At 50.7% G+C, this 23,990-nt stretch overlaps 1 protein-coding gene across 1 annotated transcript in view; it reads left to right on the forward strand.

The window, feature by feature from the left end:
- Positions 1–13,100, forward strand: part of LOC133339678 (adhesion G-protein coupled receptor F1-like) — a 41,967-nt gene extending 28,867 nt beyond the window's left edge. Inside the window, exons 12-16 of the mRNA XM_061547834.1 lie at positions 1–384; positions 4,122–4,163; positions 8,022–8,069; positions 8,792–8,843; positions 10,971–13,100. The exon at positions 1–384 is cut by the window's left edge and continues 531 nt beyond it. Coding sequence (XP_061403818.1) covers positions 1–384; positions 4,122–4,163; positions 8,022–8,069; positions 8,792–8,843; positions 10,971–11,083 — 639 coding nt within the window. The 3' untranslated portion in view covers positions 11,084–13,100. The remainder of the gene's footprint in view (positions 385–4,121; positions 4,164–8,021; positions 8,070–8,791; positions 8,844–10,970) is intronic.
- Positions 13,101–23,990: the final 10,890 nt, after the last annotated feature.

A 23,990-nucleotide genomic window follows, 5' to 3' on the forward strand; every position in this document is an offset into this window, starting at 1 on the left:
GTCGGCTACGGGGCCCCGGCGGTCATCGCCGCGGTGGCCGTAGCGGCGACGTACCCCCGCGGGGCCTACCTGCGCGACGGAGCCTGCTGGCTCGACTGGGAGCGCGGCAGGACGCTGCTCGCCTTCGTGGTGCCGGCCTTCGCCGTGCTCGCCGCCAACATCGCCGCGCTCGCGGTCGTCGTGAACACGGTGGCGCGGAGGAGGTCCGTGGGCGCCGGCTTCTCGGTGAGCCCCGACGTGAACGTGTGGCTGGTCGCTCGGAGCATCGGGGTGCTCACGCCGCTGCTCGGGGTCACGTGGGGGCTCGGGATCTTCGCGTTCAGCGCCGAGGGCAGGGCCAGCCTCGCGCTGCACTACCTCTTCGCCATCCTCAACTCGCTGCAGGTGCGGGAAGTTGCTGTTGTAGGTTGTTGTTTGTGGGGAGTTTTTTCGGTGAAGTCACCGTGGGTAGAAAATTTAAATTAATAAAAGTAAAATAAATAAAAAAAATCACGACGTTTTGGAGGCAACACAAGCATCCGTCTTCAGGTGGAACCGTCACCGCACGATTGCTGTATCAAGTAAAGAGACATCCCAAGAAAACAGTCCTTGTACATATACCCGGTTGAGGGTGGGAGGAGTCAAGGTAGGCCTTGGATATTATTAATATTGTGAGGTTCGGTGCGGCTGAAGCACGCTGTTAGCAATGAGCCTTTGTTGTGTAGACTGGTTGAAATCGGAGGTTCCAAGAGTTGTTAATTTTTTACCTACGTGACTTTACCGAAAAAACCTAAGAATATGAATCCTTGCAGTCACGAAAGCTTCAAATCTAAAATTGTAGGTTGTTGTTGTTTATGGTTGTTGTTGTTGTTGATTTGTGCTGTCGCGTTGGGGGTTGGGTCGCCGCGTGTGCGAACGTCTGAGTCCCGAAACCCCCTCCAACGCACGGCGCTGCCAGTAAGGTCTGTCATGTAAACAACGTGCCACTTAGTTACTAGTTTAGTGTAGCGTGTATTGTAGTGTGTAGTGTAGCATATAGTAGTGTCGCGTATAGTGTAGTGTATAGTGCAGTATATTGTAGTGTAGTGTATAGTAGTGTAGTGTATAGTAGTGTAGCGTATAGTGTAGTGTATAGTATAGTGTAGCGTATAGTGTAGTGTATAGTATAGTAGTGTATTGTATAGTGTAGTGTAGTGTGTATTGTAGTCTGTAGTGTAGTGTATAGTAGTGTAGCGTATAGTGTATAGTGCAGTATATTGTAGTGTAGTGTATAGTAGTGTAGTATAAAGTATAGTAGTGTAGCATATAGTGTAGTGTGTATAGTAGTGTAGTGTATAGTGGAAATTAACTTGGAAAAAAGTAATATTTAAAAATACTTTTTTTTTAAACACGCTTTAATGAAATGTACTAGTAATGGCAGAACTCCACGACTCCATGAAGTGGCCCCGAAGATTGCCAACACCTAAGGGGCCGTGGTGATTTACAGCCAACGTCAGTTAAGCGTGGACAATTCTTTTAACATATAAAAAAGATGTATGATTTTTTATTTTTTATTATATAATATAATATTGTCATCAATATGACATACGAATACTAAGTTTGCGGTCAATACCACATTGGGAAGTGGGTTAAAAAAGTGAGTTTGTTGAAAGCGTGTAAAAAGATCGTTTAAAAATGTTAATTTTTTTAGTTTTTTACGATAGAAAATGGTATTGTGAACAGTATATGACATAAGTATACTGAGTTTGCGGTCGATAGCACATTGGGAAGTGGGTTAAAATTGAGTTACAAGATTTGAGGATATGACAACAGATAGAGTTAGTTAAATTAAAGCGTGTAATAAAAAAGTTTCAGTTTTCAGTTTCATGTATTAGGCGTAGCCCTGTGAGCCATTCGGCTCTTGAATCGGGTGCAACCGCAACAAACAAAAAACAAAAACACGAACAAGAAAACATCTTAAAGTGAATAAGTGACTTTGTGCAAACAGAAAATCCAAGAAAAGTCATCAAAATATTGCAGAATAAAATATTTTAAAATACTTTTAAAAACAAACACGCGTTCATGAAATGTACTGTCCGAGCTGCCCCTCCCCCTGCCCCTATCGCCCCTCCCCCCTCCTTCCACATGCCCCGCCCCTGGGCGTGGCTCCCCGAGGCTTTCCGTGACGTCAGGGACCACGTGGTGATTTACAGGCAACGTCAGTTGAGCGTGGGCAATTAGAGCCGTTGAAAAGATTGTTTAACATTTTTATTTTATTTTATTTTTAATGATAGAATATCGTGTTGTCATCAGGTATGACACAGCTATACCAAGTTTGCATTCGATAGGACATTGGGAATACGGTTGAAATTGAGTTACAACATTTTTGGATACGACAACGCACGCGTTAAGTTAAATAAAAGCGTGTAAAAAGTTTTCAAACATATGTTTTGGATTTTTTATGATAGCATATCGTGTTCATACTCTTAGTTTTTTCGGTAAAGTCACGTAGGTAACAAATGAAATAAAAATTAATAAAAATAAAATAATAAAAATCACGACGACGTTTCGGAGGCAACACAAGTCTCCGTCATCAGGTGGAACCGTCACAGCCAGATTTGCTGCATCAAGTGAGGCAAAGATTCCAAGATGCAAGCTCTTAAATGCAAGTTAAGGGGGAGGAGAGGGGGGGGGAGGAGCTTATCAGAATGTGGTAGCCAATGAATGGAACGTATCGGGAGGGGGGGAGGGGCTACAAGAGAGCACGAGGTGTACGTGTACGTGGACATGTTTGTGTGCAAGCCCCTGTTGGTGCTCATGATGACGTATTGGAAGGGGGGAGGGGCTAAAAGAGATCACGAGGTGTATGTAGACGTCTCAAGCCGCACCTTACCATAATAATAAAAAGTGGGCCGTTCCTGGCCCATCCCCCCACCCTCAACCAGTATATATACGGGGTAGTATATCTTGGAATCTCTCATTTATTTGATACAGCTGTTGTGGCTGTGACGGTTCCACCTGAAGACGGAGGCTTGTGTTGCCTCCGAAACGTCGTGGTTTTTATTTTTATTTTACTTTAATTAATTTTTATTTTTATTTTTTATCTACGTGACTTTACCGAAAAAACCTAAGAATATGAATACTTGCAGTCACGAAAGCTTCAAATCTAGTAGACGTGGACGTGTTTGTGTGCAAGCCCCTGTTGGTGCTCATGCTAGAAGAGAACAAAAATGTCCATGTTGTTTTATTTTAATTTTTTTAATTTTTATTAATTTTATCATTTTTTATCCCTGTGACTTTAAGGAATAAACTAAAGAGTATGAATCCTTGCAGTCACGAAAGCTTCAAATCTAGAAGCATAGCGTGTTGTCATCAGTATGACATACCTAGACCAAGTTTGCAGTCGATAGCATATTGGGAAGTGTGTACAAATCGAGTTGCAAGATTTATTTTTTGAGGATACGACAGCAGCGTACACCGACACTGTGGGCAAAAATCCCAGTGGGATGCAAGTCAAACAACAACAACCACAAGACAACTTAGATTAAGGCCTTTACACTATGAGACCTCCTTTACCAGTGGCAAAATATAGTAGTAGGTTTTTGCAGGTATTGCAAACATGCTGCCTTGTATAAAGGTGTCAGTTTTGTACCAGTTTATAGCGTAAAAACCTACTACTATAGTTTGCCACTGGTAAAGGAGGTCTCATAGTGTAAATGCTTACCCCGAGCTCTCAATACTCTGATAGTGCGTTGTCTTTGAGTTGTACGCCTTTTGGCGTCATCTGGTCCAACACCAATGGAGACTAGGCTCTAAGGAAAGCTGTCTCGGGTGTGAACCAATCAACTTCAAGGACAGTGCATATCATTATCATCATCAGAGTTGTTTCTTTTTGTTTGCATTTTGACTGCTTGTGTTGCGGTTATTGCAAACATGATGCCTTGTATAAATGTGTCAGTTTTGTACCAGTTTAAAGGGTAAAAACCTACTACTATTAGATTAAGGCCATCAATAGACGAGTACCCGGCAGGTGTGATATACATACATCACCTCGAAGTCAGAGTGTGCGCCTCTGTGTGCCACACGCAACGCGAGCAGCACTTGCCCCTACGGTCTGTTAATGCTACGCGGGGGACCTTTGTCTTTGTTCTTCTCGCCCCCAGGGACTCTTCATCTTGATCTTTAGCTGCCTCCTCGACAAAGAGGTAAGGGAAGACAATTCACTCTTGTTATAGACATGTACACACAGAGACGCATAGATGCATAACCACTACATAGAGACCCATAGACTCACCATCACACAGAGACCCATAGACTCACCACCACCACACAAAGACCCATAGACTCACACAGAGACCCATAGACTCACCACCACACAGAGACCCATAGACTCACCACCACCACACAGAGACCCATAGACTCACCACCACACAGAGACCCATAGACTCTCCACCACTACACAGAGACCCATAGACACACACAGAGACCCATAGACTCACCACCACACAGAGACCCATAGACTCACCACCACTACACAGAGACCCATAGACTCACACAGAGACCCATAGACTCACCACCACACAGAGACCCATAGACTCACCACCACTACACAAAGACCCATAGACTCACACAGAGACCCATAGACTCACCACCACACAGAGACCCAGAGACTCACCACCATACAGAGACCCAGACTCACCACCACTACACAGAGACCCATAGACTCACACAGAGACCCATAGACTCGCCACCACACAGAGACCCATAGACTCACACAGAGACCCATAGACTCACCACCACACAGAGACCCATAGACTCACCACCACACAGAGACCCATAGACTCACCACCATACAGAGATCCATACTCACCACCACTACACAGAGACCCATAGACTCACACAGAGACCCATAGACTCACCACCACACAGAGACCCATAGACTCACCACCACACAGAGACCCAGAGACTCACCACCATACAGAGACCCAGACTCACCACCACTACACAGAGACCCATAGACTCACACAGAGACCCATAGACTCACCACCACACAGAGACCCATAGACTCACCACCACACAGAGACCCATAGACTCACACAGAGACCCATAGACTCACCACCACACAGAGACCCATAGACTCACCACCACACAGAGACCCACAGACTCACCACCACACAGAGACCCAGACTCACCACCACTACACAGAGACCCATAGACTCACACAGAGACCCATAGACTCACCACCACACAGAGACCCATAGACTCACCACCACACAGAGACCCATAGACTCACCACCACACAGAGACCCAGACTCACCACCACTACACAGAGACCCATAGACTCACCACCACACAGAGACCCATAGACTCACCTTCACACATGTGTAATAAAAGACTCCGTCAGGCACTGCTGGTCTCCGCTTGCCTTTTATTCAAGTTCTTCTCCGCACCCCGCTGGCCTCTTCCACGAACCAGCGTCATCTCGCACGCGCCCCGCGCACACGCGCTCCCTCCTCAGCTCCTCCACTCGTCCTCACACCCCGCTGGTCCTGACAAGGGACCAGCGTCTCCTTGTCAGGACCACCTGACAAGGGACCAGCGTCTACGACGGTGTGCCAAAGCCCCATCAGCCACGTGGCTGATGGCGCGGCGGCCACCCAACGTGGTCCCGCTTCTTCACTCCATCAACTGGCCCTGATCTCGATTTAAAGCTTCTTTCGTGACTGCCGGGATTCATCTTCTTGGTTCTTTCGGTAAAGTCGTCACGTAGAAGGGAAATAATAAAATAATAAAAATAAAACATAATAAAATAATTCTCACGACGTTTCGGCTACAACGCAAGCAGCCGTCTTCAGGTGAAGAATGAGACACTGCCAAGCTAGGAGCGTATATTTACGCTGCTTTGGAGGTGCAAGAAGAGCGCCTTAACAAAAGAATGTGCATATCAAGAGGAATTTTGCATATTCATGGGAAATGCGTAGGAGGTATGAATATGCTAAATTCCTCTTGATATGCACATTCTTTTTGTTAAGGCGCTCTTCTTGCACCTCAAACCCAGCGTATATATAAGCTCCTAGCTTGGCAGTGTCTCATTCTTCACCTGAAGACGGCTGCTTGCGTTGTAGCCGAAACGTCGTGAAAATTATTTTATTTTATTAAGTTTTATTTTTATTATTTTATTACTTCCCTTCTACGTGACTTTACCGAAAGAACCAAGAAGATGGCCCCGATCTCTTCCGGGCTCCCCCCTGTAACCTCTCTCCCACGTGACCCTGACTCCTCCCTTCCGGATCGTCAGATCCGGCCGTCCCATACTGCCCTGCTGGCTCCACCTCCATTCACCTCGCTTCCCATTGGAGCTGCCGAGGTGAACGGCGGCCCCTCCCACACGCCCCCAATACCGGGCTCCGCCCCCAATACCCCGGGTCCTGTGATTGGGCCAGAGTCCAGCAGCAACCCCATTTACGCTCGCATTACACTTGTATAGACATGTACACACATAGACCCATAGATTCATCACCACACAGAGACCCAGAAACTCACCACCACACAGAGACCCATAGACTCACCACCACTACACAGATACCCAGAGACTCATCACCACCACACAGAGACCCATAGACTCACCACCACACAGAGACCCATAGACTCATCACCACACAGAGACCCATAGACTCGCCACCACACAGAGACCCATAGACTCATCACCACCACACAGAGACACATAGACTCATCACTACCACACAGAGACCCACAGACTCATCACCACCACACAGAGACCCATAGACTCATCACTACCACACAGAGACCAACAGACTCATCACCACCACACAGAGACCCATAGACTCATCACCACCACACAGAGACCCATAGACTCATCACTACCACACAGAGACCCACAGACTCATCACCACCACACAGAGACCCATAGACTCATCACCACACAGAGACCCATAGACTCATCACCACACAGAGACCCATAGACTCACCATCACCACACAGAGACCCATAGACTCATCACCACACAGAGACCCATAGACTCACCACCACACAGAGACCCATAGACTCATCACTACACAGAGACCCATAGATTCACCACCACACAGAGACCCATAGACTCATCACCACCACACAGAGACCCATAGACTCACCACCACACAGAGACCCATAGACTCACCACCACTACACAGATACCCACAGACTCATCACCACCACACAGAGACCCATAGACTCATCACCACCACACAGAGACCCATAGACTCATCACTACCACACAGAGACCCACAGACTCATCACCACCACACAGAGACCCATAGACTCATCACCACACATAGACCCATAGACTCATCACCACACAGAGACCCATAGACTCACCATCACCACACAGAGACCCATAGACTCATCACCACCACACAGAGACCCATAGACTCATCACTACACAGAGACCCATAGACTCATCACCACACAGAGACCCATAGACTCATCACCACCACACAGAGACCCATAGACTCACCACCACACAGAGACCCATAGACTCACCATCACCACACAGAGACCCATAGACTCATCACCACACAGAGACCCATAGACTCACCACCACACAGAGACCCATAGACTCATCACTACACAGAGACCCATAGACTCACCACCACACAGAGACCCATAGACTCATCACCACCACACAGAGACCCATAGACTCACCACCACACAGAGACCCATAGACTCACCCCCACTACACAGATACCCAGAGACTCATCACCACCACACAGAGACCCATAGACTCATCACTACACAGAGACCCATAGACTCATCACCACACAGAGACCCATAGACTCATCACCACCACACAGAGACCCATAGACTCACCACCACACAGAGACCCATAGACTCACCACCACTACACAGATACCCAGAGACTCATCACCACCACACAGAGACCCATAGACTCACCACCACACAGAGACCCATAGACTCACCACCACTACACAGATACCCATAGACTCACCACCACACAGAGACCCATAGACATTCATGTCTAATCCTCTCTCCACCTCTCTGTCCAGGTTCGCAAGGAGCTGAAGAAGAAGCTTGGACTAGGTGCACAGAAATCGGTGAGTTGTGGTGCTGTCGCGATTGGCTCACAGAGACATCCATGAAGTGCATAGTGTAGTGTATAGTGTAGTGTGTAATGTAGTGAAAGTGTATAGTGTAGTGTATAGTGTAGTGAAAGTGTATAGTGTAGTGTATAGTTTAGTGCATTTTGGAGCGTATTGTAGTAGTGTATAGTAGTGTACTGTGTAGTGTGTAGTGTAGTGTATAGTGTAGTGTATAGTGTAGTGAATAGTGTAGTGTATAGTGTAGTGTAGTGTGTAGTGTAGTGTAGTGTATAGTGTAGTGTATAGTGTAGTGTATAGTGTAGTCTAGTGTATAGTAGTGTGTAGTGTAGCGTAGTGTGTAGTGTATAGTGTAGTGTATAGTGTAGTCTAGTGTATAGTAGTGTGTAGTGTATAGTGTAGTGTATAGTGTAGTGTATAGTGTAGTGTGTAGTGTGTAGTGTATAGTGTAGTGTATAGTGTAGTGTATAGTGTGTAGTGCATAGTGTAGTGTATAGTGTGGTGTATAGTGTAGTGTATAGTGTGTAGTGTATAGTGTCTAGTATAGTGTAGTGTATAGTGTAGTGTACTGTGTAGTGTAGTGTGTAGTGTATAGTGTAGTGTATAGTATAGTGTATCGTGTAGTGTGTAGTGTAGTGTATAGTGTGTTGTGTATCATCGTCATTGTCGTCTTTCTCCCTCCCTCCTCTCCCCTCTCTCCTCCCCGCTCTGTCTGACAGAAGGGGATCAGCAGCACCGGTTTGAATCCAATCGTTCTACCAAGGTTTCACTGTGAGTATGCCTGGTGGTAGTTCAAGACATTGATCTACTTTCAATCTTGATTTGAAGCTTTCGTGACTGCAGGAATTACTCTTTGGTTCAGTCGGTAAAGTCACGTGGAAAGAAAATATATTTAATAATCGATTGCGAAGTTTTGATTGCAACACAAGCAACCGCCATTGGGTAGAACTAAATTTGAGAGAGAGACAAAACACAGACACGGAGACACACAGACAGACACACAAGCAGAGAGAGACACACAGAGACACACAGACAGACACACAAGCAGAGAGAGATACACAACATAGACTCATTACTTTACCGAAATAACCAAAGAGTTTAATTTAATTTGTTTTAAGTAAAGTGCTAAACCAAAATTAAGCTGTGTTCATGTTACCAGGTGGTAACACAGAGATCCTTGGAGATTCAGATAATCCTATAGAATAATAGAGACCTACAGAAACACACAGATATTTACTGAGACCCATAGAGACCGATAGAGACCCACGGAGACCCACGGAGACCCACAGAGACCCACAGAGACCCGTAGAGACCCCCTGAGACCCCCAGAGATGCACAGCCGAGAGCCATAGAGACCGATAGAGACCCACAGAGACCTATAGAGACCCATAGACCCACTGAGACCCATAGACCCACAGATACCCACAGAGACCACACAGAGACCCACAGAGATCCAGCAACTTGTATAGACCGACAGAGACCCATAGTCATTCATAGACACCCAAAGATCCACAGAGAACCCACATAGACCCACGGAGACCCACAAAGTCCCATAGAGACCCACAGAAACCCACAGAAACCCACCGAGACCCATAGAGGCCCACAGAGACCCACAGAAACCCACAGAGGCCCACAGAGACCCACAGAAACCCACAGAAACCCACAGAAACCCTCAGAAACCCACAGAAACCCATAGAGACCCACAGAAACCCACAGAAACCCACCGAGACCCATAGAGGCCCACAGAGACCCACAGAGACCCACAGAAACCCACAGAAACCCACCGAGACCCATAGAGGCCCATAGAGGCCCATAGAGGCCCACAGAGACCCATAGAGACCCACATAGACCAATATAGACCCACAGAGGCCCACACTACAGCAACACTATATGTTTTATTGTACCAGGTAAGGCAGACATATCAGAGCAGTCAAATGCAGCTGAATGCACGGTGATGCCAATTCTAAATTTGGAGGGGGTAAAAATCCGGATGAGGACCTGGAGATCGAATCCACGCTGTGACCGCCACGGGGAGAGCGATGCAGACTCCAAACGTACAGTGGGAGGCATTGTCAGGGTCCAGGATCGAACTCGCGACCTCCTGAATACCAGGCAAGGTAGTGAACATCTCAAAATCGAACCCACGACCTCCTGCGTAGCAGGCGAGGTAGTGAACATCTCATAGCCACCATGAGCATTCGGGTCTGGGATCGAACCCACGACCTCCTGCGTACCAGCCGAGGTAGTTAACATCCACCCATACATTCACACACTCACCAACTCACCCACTCAGTTACTCACCAACACACTCATACTCACTCACCCACTCACTCACCCACCCACTCGCTCACACACTCACCCACTCACTCACCCACTCACTCACCCACTCATTGACGCAATCACCCACTCACCCACTCAGTCAGTCTATAACTCACCTACTCAGTCACTTACTCACCTACTCACCTATTCACTCACACACTCACCTACTCAATCACCCAACTACTCACTGACCCACTCACTCATTCACTCACCTACTCACTCACTCACTCACCCGCTTACTCACCTACTCACTCACCCACCTACTCACTCACCTACTCACTCATCCAATCACCTACTCACCTACTCACTCACTCACCTACTCAATCACCCACCTACTCACTCACTCACCTACTCACCTACTGACTCACTCACCTACTCACTCACTCACCTACTCACTCACCCACCTACTCACTCACTCACCCACCTAGTCACTCACCCACTCACTCACCTACTAACCTATTAGCTCAGGACAAACAAACTAAACACCGACTTATCTCCCTTATCTCTCCCTTAACTCTCCCTTAACTCTCCCTTATCTCTCCCTTATCTCTCCCTTATGTCGCTCTCTCTCCCCCACAGCTTCCGAGAGGAGAGAGCCGGAGATGAAGATTCACCTGAAGCGTCCGGCCATAAACAACTCCATCAAATTTCTGAATCTCTCAGACTACCAAACTCTGAACAGTGACTGGTGAACGGGGAGAAAGCAGAGGAGGAGGTGATGGAGGAGTTGGAGATGAAATTGGTTGAGGTGGACGTGGTGGTGGTGGATTGGGAGTCTGCCCCAATGGGCCCGCGTTAACAAATCGCTCTTGAACTGCATCACAAAAGTAACCTGCAGCGTCACACCTATCGCCATCATTAGGGGACAGAACGGCGGTCCGATCTCCGACTTCCCCAGCAGAGGTCGCAACCGGGGTACCTGATACCCGTACCCTACCCGGTACCCGTTTGCGACCCTGGTGCGGCTGGGTACAGGTACGGGTAGGCCGTGAGTCACTGGTGAGTCACCGTTTGTCACTCATTTCGGGTAGGGTACGGGTACGGGTAGGGAATGGGTACCTGTACCCGGCCGGGTACGGGTACGGTACGGGTACCCGATACCCGTACCCTACCCGGTACCCGGCTACATGTACCCGGTCGGGTACGGGTACCCGTTTGCGACCCTGGTGCGGCCGGGTACGGGTAGGCCGTGAGTCACTGGTGAGTCACCGTTTGTCACTCATTTCCCAACGTCTTGTCTCTTCTCACAATTCAAGTTCCTAGAATCAACCCACCCGCGCCTGCAACATGGCTTCATCCCAGAGGTCGCAATCAGGTACCCGATACCCGTACCCTACCCGTACCCGGCCGGGTACGGGTAGGGTACGGGTATGGCCGAGTACAGGTACGGGTACGGGTACCCGATTGCGACCCTGGTGCGGCCGGGTACGGGTAAGGAATCAAAACCCAGTAGTAGGTTTTTACCCTTTAAACTGGTACATTCGTGTGTGTGTGTACACGTGTGTGTGTGTGTACACACACATGTGGGGAGCGGTGGGTGTAGTGGTTAGCGCCACGCTGCGCTATGAACCTGGCGACCCGAGTTCGACACCTTTATAGGTGTCAGTTTTGTACCAGTTTAAAGGGTAAAAACCTACTACTATATTTTGCCACTGGTAAAGGAGGTCTCATAGTGAATCAAACCCCGTTTGCGACCTCTGGCGCCGGGGCTGGGTGGATGTTTTTATACTTTAACGAGCGACCGATCATTGCCGATTGAATCGCCGCGCTTCTGTCGAACGTCTCGTGTCTGGCGTCGCGCGGGAGATTCGAATCTGGGACCCCGCCAATTGTCACCCCTCCTTCAACCCCCCGAGAGAGTGAGCGCGTGTGTGTGTGTGTACACGTGTGTGTGTACACGTGTGTGTGTACACGTATGTGTGTGTGCACGTGTGTGTGTACACGTGTGTGTGTACACGTATGTGTGTGTGCACGTGTGTGTGTACACGTGTGTGTGTACACGTATGTGTGTGCACGTGTGTGTGTACACGTGTGTGTGTACACGTGTGTGTGTGTGCACGTGTGTGTGTGTGTACACGTGTGTGTGTACACGTGTGTGTGTGTACACGTGTGTGCGTGTGCACGTGTGTGTGTACATGCATGTGTGTGTGTGTACACGTGTGTGTGTGTACACGTGTGTGTGTGTACACGTGTGTGTGTACATGCGTGTGTGTGTGTGTACATGCACGTGTGTGTGTGTGTGTACACACACATGTGGGGAGCGGTGGGTGTAGTGGTTAGCGCCACGCTGCGCTATGAGCCTGGCGACCCGAGTTCGATTCCCGCTCACGGCCAACACCAGTGACGATTATCTGAACCGGTCCCGGGCCTCCCCTAGGTCACCACAGTCTAAAATGAATACCTGGTGCGATGTGTAGTAAACATCGCCACTGGGGAGACAAAAGCGGCCAGGCGTGGTGGCGCTGGCCACCCGCCCCCCTCGTGTGCCGTGCCGGCCTTCATAGGTGCTCGCTAACAGCACTTGCCCCTATAGTCTGTTAAGGCTACACGGGGGAAGCTTTATGTCTTTGCCTTTTGTGAATCGGTTATGATTTTGTGGTTTTAAATGAATGGCAATAAATTATGGCGAGGAGATTCGTGCAAGGATCCACGATGCTCCGTCCGTCTGTCCGTGCGTCCTCAGAATGGTTTTATGAATTAGGATCATCATCATCGTCGTCGTCATCGTCACACTCGGTGTGTGTGTCTGTGTCTGTCTGTGTGTCTGTCTGTGTGTGTGTCTGTGTGTCTGTCTGTGTGTCTGTCTGTGTGTCTGTCTGTGTGTCTGTCTGTGTGTCTGTCTGTGAGTGGCTTGGCTGAGGTGCCATCCGTTGAGGAAGTACTGAAGGCGATCCAGAGTCTGAGACCAGGAAAGTCACCGGGCAGAGATGATCTCCCAAGCGAAATGCTGAGGAAGGGTGGCGTTTGTGCACAAACTGCCCTACATGGCATCATAACAACAGTCTGGGCCACTGGACGGGTTCCGCAGGATTGGAAGGATGCCCTGGTGGTCCCCCTTTTTAAGAAGCGTGACCTCACCCTCCGTTCGTTCCAGTTCTGACCACGTGTTGTTCGTCTCCACCCCAATTTAATACCCAGGTCACGTGGTACCTTTTCACCAATCCTGGTTAGCCTCTATGGAATCTTCTAGACTCCACCGTAGGCTCCCGGGACCACGCCCCTGACTCGTCTCCCCATTGGCTGTGGCTAAAGCCAGCAGAACCAATCATCTACTTGCAGCTGTCACCTTCCCATGACGTCAGGGCCACGCCCCTGACTCGTCTCCCCATTGGCTGAGGCCAAAGCCAGCAGAACCAATCCTCTACTTACAGATGTCACCTTCCCATGACGTCAGGGCCACGCCCCCAGGCTTCCCCCCCATTGGCTGTAGACCAGGAGCAGCAGAGCCAATCATCGTGACGAGTTGTGATACGTCAGTGAGCCGGATATATCCTCACATTACACAAGGTGCTCTCTCTGGTGTTCGTAAGCACACGGGCTGCGGCATTCTGCATGCGTTGTAGGTTACATGTTGACTTTTTCGGAAGAACGGGAAAGCGAGCATTGCAGTATCTTCTTGTTTCTTTCGGTAAAGTCACGTAGAAGGGAAGTAATAAAATAATAAAAATAAAACATAAAAAAATAATATAATTCTCACGACGTTTCGGCTACAACGCAAGCAGCCGTCTTCAGGTGAAGAATGAGACACTACCAAGCTAGGAGCTTATATATACGCTGCGTTGGAGGTGCAAGAAGAGCGCCTTAACAAAAAACATTGCAGAAGTCAAGTCTGCTGCTAATAAAAACACGCATCAGACTCTTGGTAGTGAACCCAGAGCGAAAAGGCTGTACCTTAGCCACGTTTCTAAGATGAACAAATGTGGTTTTGGTGATAGATCTGACGTGGGCTTCAAAGTTAAAATCCGGATCAAACAAAACCCCGACGTTTTTAACCTGCAATTTGGAAATGTCTGTCCGCGACCAAACATTTGTGAGCAGTTTATTTTCTTAGGTTTTTTCGGTGAAGTCACCGTGTAGGTAAAACATTGAAATTAATAAAAGTAAAATAAAATAAAAATCACGACGTTTCGGAGGCAACACAAGTCTCCGTCTTCAGGTGGGACCGTCACAGCCAGATTAGCTGCATCAAGTGAGGCAATGATTCAAGATGTAATCCCTTAAAAGCGAGTTGAGGGGGGAGGAGAGGGGGGGGGGCTCATCAGAATGTGGTAGCCAATGAATGGAACGTATCGGGAGGGAGGGGGGCGGGGATTACATCTTGAATCCTTGCCTCACTTGATGCAGCAAATCTGGCTGTGACGGTTCCACCTGAAGACGGAGACTTGTGTTGCCTCCGAAACGTCGTGATTTTTATTTTATTTTACTTTCATTAATTTTAATGTTTTACCTACACGGTGACTTTACCGAAAAAACCTAAGAATATGAATCCTTGCAGTCACGAAAGTTTCAAAACATTTGTGAGCAGTTTATCTCTTTGGGCTTTGGCTCCAATTGCCAGGATCTCTGTTGTCTTTTAAGTGCCAGGAAATTCAGTGATATCCACATTTTAATATCATCAAAGCACTTCATCAGGTTCTCAATGGGGCTTACATCATTCTGAGATATCGAAATATTTCGTTGTGTATCATCAGCGTAGCAATGAAAACACTGGTCAACACGCTTTTTCTGGCATAAGGAATTCCAACGGGTTTAAGGTGATTTTGGGGTGCTGATTCCAAATCTGGCATCAGTTTTTATCTATCACATCAGGTTTTTGAGATATCAAATATTGCATTTCCGATAAAGACTGCAGAAGAAAAATATTAAATAAATGTGGATATCTACATAAATCATATTATAAACACACTATCCTAAAAATACAGCGCCATATTTAACACTAAAGCAGTCACTGACTCGCAACAACTTGCAATCATAAGTGACAGAGTTAATTTCGGGTAAAATCAATGAAAATGGGGTATGCCGATAGCATAACATTGAGATGTGATGGAGCAAATCTGAGATCAGATTTGGAATCAGCACCCTGAAATTAGTCTAGAACAGCTGCAAAAGTCCAGGCCAGACAAAACATTTTTTTTTTGTTGACCAGTGTTATAGGGCGAGGGAGAGGTGAGTTAAAACCCGTTGCGAGTCAGTGACTGCTTTTGTGTAAAATATGGTGCTGTATTTTTAGGATAGTGTGTTTATAATATCATTTTATGTAGATATCCACATTTATTTAATATTTTTCTTCTGCAGTTTTTATTGAAATGCAATATTTGATATCTCAAAAACCTGATGTGATCGACACAAACTGATGCCAGATTTGGAATCAGCACCCCAAAATTACCTTAAAACCGTTGGAAAACCTCATACCAGAAAAAATAACCCGTAAAAACAAAGTTTTTCACTAGAAATCCTTTATATGCGTGGCATCGGGGCGGCTAGAGTCCTCTCGTCCTCTGGCTTGAGATGGCTGCCACCTATGGGTCAGATGATTGCCTACCACCATTCATGAATTGGTGATGAAATCTAATATTTTTGTCCTAAAAAGTGTAAAATTTTGGAGAAAAAAATTTCACGAACATTAATTGTCACGCACAACGAGTCTGTGTGCAAAATGTCAGCTCGATTGGATCACGGGAAGTGGGTTAAAAAACGACCAAAAGATTTGCACGGTCGTAAGCAAGCAAGCAAGTGAACTTAATATAAAGGATTTAAAAAGTGTGTTGACCAGCGTCACCCGCTCGGCACCGCTGCACATTTGCGGCAACTGTTAATGATTTACTGCCCGCGTGCCTCCCACACGCACACGCTCCAATTACGCCACTCTCCCACACGCACACAGAAATCACTCGGAGTCGGTGCTAAAGTTTGTTAATGTCGCGCCTGAAGGAAAAAAAGAAAAACCGTGCGTGGCCCTCGTGCAAAATTTTCCCTATCGGTGTACGCTCCCTCTAGTTCTCAACAGAGATCGCAAACGGGTTTTGATTTCTTACCCTACCCGTACCCTACCCGTACCCGGCCGGGTACGGGTAGGGTACGGGTACGGGTACGGGTACCCGATTGCGACCTCTGGGATGAAGCCACGTTGCAGGCGCGGGTGGGTTGATTCTAGGAACTTGAATTGTGAGAAGAGACAAGACGTTGGGAAATGAGTGACAAACGGTGACTCACCAGTGACTCACGGCCTACCCGTACCCGGCCACACCAGGGTCGCAAACGGGTACCCGTACCCGGCCGGGTACGGGTAGGGTACGGGTATCGGGTACCCGGTTGCGACCTCTGGTTCTCAATTTCGTGGACGCACTAGCGGTGTCGCACGGACGCGGTGGGAGTCGGCGGGACGAGGGTACGAGAGGTCTCTGCCTGGGGTCGAGTCGTAGCGGCGTCGCTCGGACGCTGCGAGCGGCTGGGAGTCGGACCGGGCAGCTCATCGGCTGAAGGAGAACTACCCCCTCAACGTTTTTCAACTCCCTCCTTTTATCCCCTCGGAATCCAAAGATCCGGGGTCACGTGGTGTAATACTGCGCGGCCAATCGGGCGCCTGCCTTTCGGTTTTAAATCGATGCCCCCCGCCCCCCTACCTGGAGCGTTGCTTTTCATTACGCCTCGATCCTCCCCACCCCGGACCAGAGGTCGCAACCGGGTACCCGATACCCGTACCCTACCCGATACCCGTACCCTACCCGATACCCGTACCCTACCCGATACCCGTACCCTACCCGATACCCGTACCCTACCCGATACCCGTACCCTACCCGATACCCGTACCCTACCCGATACCCGTACCCTACCCGATACCCGTACCCCACTCGATACCCGTACCCTACCCGATACCCGTACCCTACCCGATACCCGTACCCTACCCGATACCTGGCTACCCGTACCCGGCCGGGTACGGGTAGCCGTTTGCGACCCTGGTGCGGCCGGGTACGGGTAAGGAATCAAAACCCGTATGCGACCTCTGGTTGGTGGGTGAGTGAGTGGGTGAGTGGGTGGGTGAGTGAGTGAGTGAGTTCGTGAGTGAGTGGGTGAGTGCGTGGGTGGGTGAGTGGGTGAGTGAGTGAGTTCGTGAGTGGGTGAGTGAGTTCGTGAGTGGGTGAGTGAGTGAGTGAGTTCGTGAGTGGGTGATTGAGTGAGTTCATGAGTGAGTGAGTGGGTGAGTGGGTGGGTGAGTGAGTGAGTAGCTGAATTAGTGGGTGGGTGAGTGAGTGGGAGAGTTTGCGACCCTGGTGCGGCCGGGTACGGGTACGGGTAGGCCGTGAGTCACTGGTGAGTCACTGTTTGTCACTCATTTCCCAACGTCTTGTCTCTTCTCACAATTCAAGTTCCTAGAATCAACCCACCCGCGCCTGCAACATGGCTTCATCCCAGAGGTCGCAATCGGGTACCCGATACCCGTACCCTACCCGTACCCGGCCGGGAACGGGTAGGGTACGGCCGGGTACGGGTACCCGTTTGCGACCCTGGTGCGGCCGGGTACGGGTAAGGAATTAAAACCCGTTTGCGACCTCTGCCCCGGACTCAATTGATTTGATGGGGTGACCGTCTCGCGGATACACAGCTTCAGTTGGAAGCTACCTGGTCTGTCGCTCCGCACGAAGCTTCAGGTCTTCTCGGCCACGGTCATTCCCTCCCTTCTCTACGCTTGTGAAACGTGGACACCCCTAATGGAACATCTTAGAAACATTTGGGCTGGCCTGCCTACGATCAATCCTGGGTTTAATCAGGCTGGATTGTGTGAGGAGCTCACAAATCCTCGAAAGACGTGGCCAAGGTCCCATCGGTGAGTTCCTCCAGCAGGCAAGGCTGCGTTGGCTAGATCATGTAGCCCGCATGCCCAGCCACCGCATGCCTAAACAGCTTTTGTTCGGCCGGATCGAGGGGGCTAAACGGGCGCGGCACGGGCTAGAGAAGAGATGGAGTGATGGGTGAGTGAGTGGGTGAGTGTGTGGGTGAGTGAGTGGGTGGGTGAGTGAGTGGGTGAGTGTGTGAGTGAGTGGGTGAGTGATTGGGTGAGTGTGTGAGTGACACGGGCTAGAGAAGAGATGGAGTGATGGGTGAGTGGGTGAGTGTGTGGGTGAGTGAGTGGGTGAGTGTGTGAGTGAGTGGGTGGGTGAGTGTGTGAGTGAGTGGGTGAGTGATTGGGTGAGTGTGTGAGTGACACGGGCTAGAGAAGAGATGGAGTGATGTGGTAGAGGAGGACGTGGAGCTGAGTGGACTTGCCGATGACCGGTACCAGCGGTGTCAAGATCGGCCTCTGTGGAGGAGGCTCGTGAAGGACGCAACTGGGCAGTTGGAGGCAGTCGCCCTCCAACAACAACGGAGGGCGGAGGAGCGACGCTCACAACAACGAGCGGAGAGCCGGGTGGCTAAAGCACAGCAAGTTGGTACAGTATGGGGCCGTCCATAAATGACGTCACGCACCTGAGGGGGGGGGGGGTTGAGAAATGTGACGTCGCATCAAAACGCGCAACTTTAAATCGAAATGTAGACAACACGTTCTACTTAATTAAATAGACTTTTTAAAAAATGTTGTCTCCCACAACATCAGAGTGCAGCTCCACATTAAACACGCACTACAATTGTAATGCGGTTGTAAACGGCCCTTCTGAGGTGCCGTCAGGGGGGGAGGAGTTAGGTCACGTGGGGGGCAGAGGGGTTGAGTATAGAAGGAGGGGAACCGGAAGAGCAAGGAGAGTGACGGGGAACCAGGAACAGAGGAAGGCCACGAAGGGCGAAGCGGGGTGTGGCGAGATCGCCACGAACACGGGGGGAGCGAGGATCGGCACCGTTGGCCAGCGGTGACCGACCCGAAGCAGCGAGGAGGCTGCAGTCAGCAGCGGGGCTGCACAGAGAGAGTGGGCAGCGGGTCTGCATACAGTGACAGCCAGAGGGTCTGCACATAGGGGTAGCAGCGGGAGTCTGCATAGGGGTAGCAGCGAGTCTGCAGGGAGGAGGTTACAGTAGATGAAGCAGAGAGTCAGAGGGGAGAGGAAGCTATAATAGCAGTGAATAGCCGGGGGCTACAAATACAGGAGTTATAACAGAGTGCCGTGTGGGTAAAGACGTGAACCTGAATAAAGACACGAAGACAGAAAGAAGTGTTCGAGTCCTTTTATTACACTGGAGTCAGAAGTGAAACGGCATGGCGAAACAACTGAGGAAGAAGAATATCCCATCTCCGGCGTCGGCTTCATCATCGGACGACGACGATCTTCCTCCTGAGGTCGGCTTCACTTCGGCGGAGGGAGAGATCCGTGAGGGCCCGGGTGTGGAGGAGGTTGCCGCTGCGTCCGACCCATCTGCGTTGAAGGACGAAGATTTAAGATGGACCCGGATGGCGGAGCAACTGGCGACCCTAAAAACCGTCATCACGGAGTTGTGTGACCTTGTCACGCCAAGGGCGGCGTTGGAAGGTGATGGTGGTGATCGGCAGGAGCCCGGGTCGTCTTCGATGGCGCCGCCATCGGCCACGCGGCGTGAAGACGCCATCTTGGGCGTGGCGCACCACGGAAGGCGGGAAGCCGCCATTTTGGGGCCGCCACGAGGATCGTCCGCCATCTTGGCGACACCGCGTTGCGACGCCTTGCTGAACTTGCCGCCGGAAGAGTCGGTGACGGACGGAAGCAGGCCAAGGAGCCGCAGTCGTCACCTTACAACTGTTAAGGAGTTCTCCATCGGGGGCGATTGGAGTGCGTTCGCTTGTCGATTTTTGGCGGCGGTACGAACGGCAAGGTGGACGGACGCCGAGGCGCTGGAGGTGCTTCCGACTCTCCTTGACGATGAGTCTGTTCGTTTTTTTCGCTCTATAAAAGCTGCGAAGAAGAAAACATTGCGTGGAGTGTTCGACGAAATGGCGGACGCGTACGAGCCACCGGATGACGCCCATCGCCGCTTTGTGCAGCGGCAACGCGCACCGGAGGAGTCGCCTGTAGCGTACAGGGGCGCCGTGCTGGAACTCGCGATGGCCGCTTACCCGGAGACGGAGCCTGACCTGTTGGAACCTCTCATCTTGGGGAAGATGTTGGAGTTATCCCGGGATCTGGGCATTCCTATGCCGGCGTGCGGTCACGAGAAACTCACGTCCCGGACCGCGGCCAAGTGTTTGGACGCCCAGTTCAATCTCCGCCGCTGGAAACAAGTCACGGCGTGGACGGGCGGTCCTGTCGTCGATGGGGGGGCCGTAGGGTGGGACCCTACAAAGGCCGTGTACGTGCCGGATGCGACCGGCCCAAAGGAGCTGTCGGCCGCCTCCACTCCGTGGCCGGCTCGAAGCGGGCCGGGGCCGCGGGCTCCGCCGCCGGCGCGGCCACGTCGGGACGGGGTGCCTGCTGCGCGCCGACCCGACGTCGACTGTTTCCGCTGCGGCCGTCGGGGCCACTATGCCAGGGACTGCTGGGCCCGGGTTCCGGGGCCGCCCCAGCAGGAGGCCTCGATCGCGGACGCCCCAAAGAAAGACCCTCCGGCACAGGCAAGTCGGTGCGCACCAGACACCCGGCAAGGCCTGACACCTCACTCATCGCCGTTGTTGTGCGACGCGGATGTTCTAAAATATGGGAGGCCAGTATCTGCGCCTTGTCGCTCGATAACGCAGTGGCGTAAGTTGGCTCGGCGGGTTGTCGCGGCCGCTACAGGTTCGTCCACTGTACCGGGGTCGATCCAAGGGGTGGACGTGCGTATTTTGGTGGATTCCGGGGCGTCCGCGACCATTATTTCGGATGTCATATTCCATCTTTTGAACATCCCACCGGGGGCCGTGAGGCCGGCTTACGCTTCCTGCATCGCTGCGAACGGGGGTAGTATGGGCATCGTGGGACAGGTGGACGCTAATATTTCTATCGGGGGGGTCTCGGCCTCGGGCGTTGTGTTAATTTCGAGGTCCCTGGCGGTTCCTTGCTTGTTGGGCACGGATTTTTTGGCTAAGATGCCCATTCTAATTAGAATCAATGAAAATTGCATTGAACTACCAGGGGGCCGCAAATTGGCGTTTTTACAGTCCACCTGGGGGCGACCGGCTCCGGTTGCCCAGGTGCAGGCGTTATCGGAAGTTTCAGTTGATATTCCACCTGGCTCGCAGATGCTCATTCCCCTACGATACCGGAAGCCGGTTCCGGGTCGGCAGGGTGCTTGTGGAATTTTGCTGTCGCCGTCCGCCGCTGTTACGGGCGGATTGGCACTGGTGGGGGCGCAAACCATTGTCCGTCCGGATCAGCGCCCGTTTTTGCAGGTGTTAAATGCGAGTTCTGAAAGCGTGTGTGTGCCGGCTGGTACCGTTGTGGCACACGCCACTACGGCGTTTACGGCTCAGAGTGACATTCCGGACGGGGGGCTGGTGGGTGGTGTTTCACACGACGGAGGGGTGGACGATCGTTGGATCGCCGAATTATGTGCGGAAAATTCGGCCCTTTCCGCTGAGCAGCGTTGTGCGATTCATAAATTATTAGCGAGCTATTCCGATGTGTTTAGCTCGGACGATTTGGACTTGGGACGCACCTCGCTGCTCTCTCATCACATCGAAACGGGGGACGCGGCCCCTATCCGCTTGAACTCGCGTCGGATGAGTCCGGCTGAGCGTGAGCACGTTCGAGGGGCAGTGGAAGACATGTTGAAAGCGGATATTATATCTCCGTCTAATAGCCCGTGGGGCGCGCCTGTCGTGTTGGTTAAAAAGAAAGATGGTAAATTACGATTTTGTGTGGATTTTCGGAAGTTAAATAAAGTGTCGGTGGCAGATGCGTATCCCCTGCCGCGTATGGACGATTCTCTCGACGCCTTGTCAGGGGCTAAGTTTTTTTCAACGCTAGATCTCTCTTCGGGCTTCTGGCAGCTTCCCCTTGACGAGCCCTCGCGGGAAAAGACAGCGTTCCGTACGCCGCAGGGGTTGTTCCAATTTAACTGTCTGCCGATGGGGTTGAATGCAGCCCCTGCCACCTTTCAGAGATTGATGGAGTTGGTATTGACGGGGTTGCAGTGGGAGACATGTCTCATTTATTTAGATGATATTATTGTCTTCAGCCGCACATTTGAGGAGCATTTATTGCGGTTGGAGGCCGTTTTTGCCAGAATGCGTTCTGCTAATTTGAAATTCAAGCCTAAGAAATGTCATCTACTGCAACGTTCCGTTCGATACTTGGGACATATTGTTAGTGCGGACGGGGTGGCCACGGATCCAGAGAAAACTGCGTGTGTCCGGGATTGGGCAACCCCCGCCACGGTGGGTGATGTGCGTCGGTTTTTGGGGTTCGCCTCATATTACCGGAGGTTTGTTCCGAATTTTGCTACTATCGCCAGGCCTTTGCATCTCCTTACTGGGAAGGGGCACAAATTTGTGTGGGGACCGCCGGAGGAGGCGGCGTTTCGGAGCCTGCGCGACCTACTGGCTACTGCGCCGACGTTGGATTATCCGGATTTTGAACATCCCTTCATTCTGGATACTGATGTGAGTGACACCGGGATTGGGGCGGTGTTGTCCCAGTCAAAAGGTGGTGTTGAGCGTGTGGTGGCGTACGGGAGTCGGGTTTTGTCTCCCGCGGAAACTCGTTACTGCGTCACTCGCAGGGAACTTTTGGCTATTGTGTATTTTCTCCGCCAATTTCGACCGTATCTGTACGGTCGGTCGTTTATTGTCCGAACGGACCATGCGGCCTTGCAGTACGCTCTTAAGATGGACCAGCCATCCGGACAATTGGCGAGATGGCTGGACACGTTGCAAGAATTCTCCTTCCAAATTCATCATCGGAAGGGTGTGCGTCACGCTAACGCGGACGCACTGTCCAGGTTGCCGCAACAATCCCCTTGTGCGTGTGCGTCGGGGACGCATAGGTGTGGACCGGCTCAGCCCCCCCCTCAGCCTGTCGCACGGGCAGTGGATGTTCTCGAACCTCCGCTTACACCGGGACCGGTTGAAGGGGGACCGGCTGACGGGATTTTGCGTCTTCCAAGGTCTGTGTGGATTCGGGAGCAAATGTTGGACGATTCTTTGGTGTCGTTACGGAAACGAACGGAGAAGGCGGGTAAGGAAGTCGGTGCGGGTGGTAATTCGGAAACTGCTCTCCGAGATGGGTTACTGATGTGGAGGGAAGGGATACAGGAACACTGGCGTCTCGTTGTGCCTGCGTCATTGCGCTATGAGTTGATTAGATCTTTGCACTGTGACACACTTTTACACCTGGGGGTGCAGAAAACCCTATTGACGCTGCAGCGAGACTATTATTGGCACGGCATGACGACGGATGTCGTCGGTCACGTTCGCGCGTGTCCCGATTGTGCCCGCCGTAAGCCGCCTAAACATCCATATGTTCCGCCGATACAATCGATTAAAGTATCTCGGGTTAATGAGTTGGTGGCGTTAGATATTTTGGGACCCTTTCCGCCATCAGCTAAAGGGAATAAGTATTTACTGGTGGGGGTGGAGTACCTCTCTCGCTGGCCGATGGCCTGGCCCTTGCCTGACCAGTCAGCGGCGTCTATCACGGACGCCTTTCTATTTGGGTATGTAATGGACAAAGGGGCTCCGGAGAGGCTCCTTACGGATCAGGGACGTAACTTTTCGTCTAA

This window comes from Lethenteron reissneri, unplaced genomic scaffold (genome assembly GCF_015708825.2).
Source record: "Lethenteron reissneri isolate LAM-NWPU_2019-01 unplaced genomic scaffold, ASM1570882v1 scaffold_203, whole genome shotgun sequence".
NCBI lineage: Eukaryota > Metazoa > Chordata > Hyperoartia > Petromyzontiformes > Petromyzontidae > Lethenteron > Lethenteron reissneri.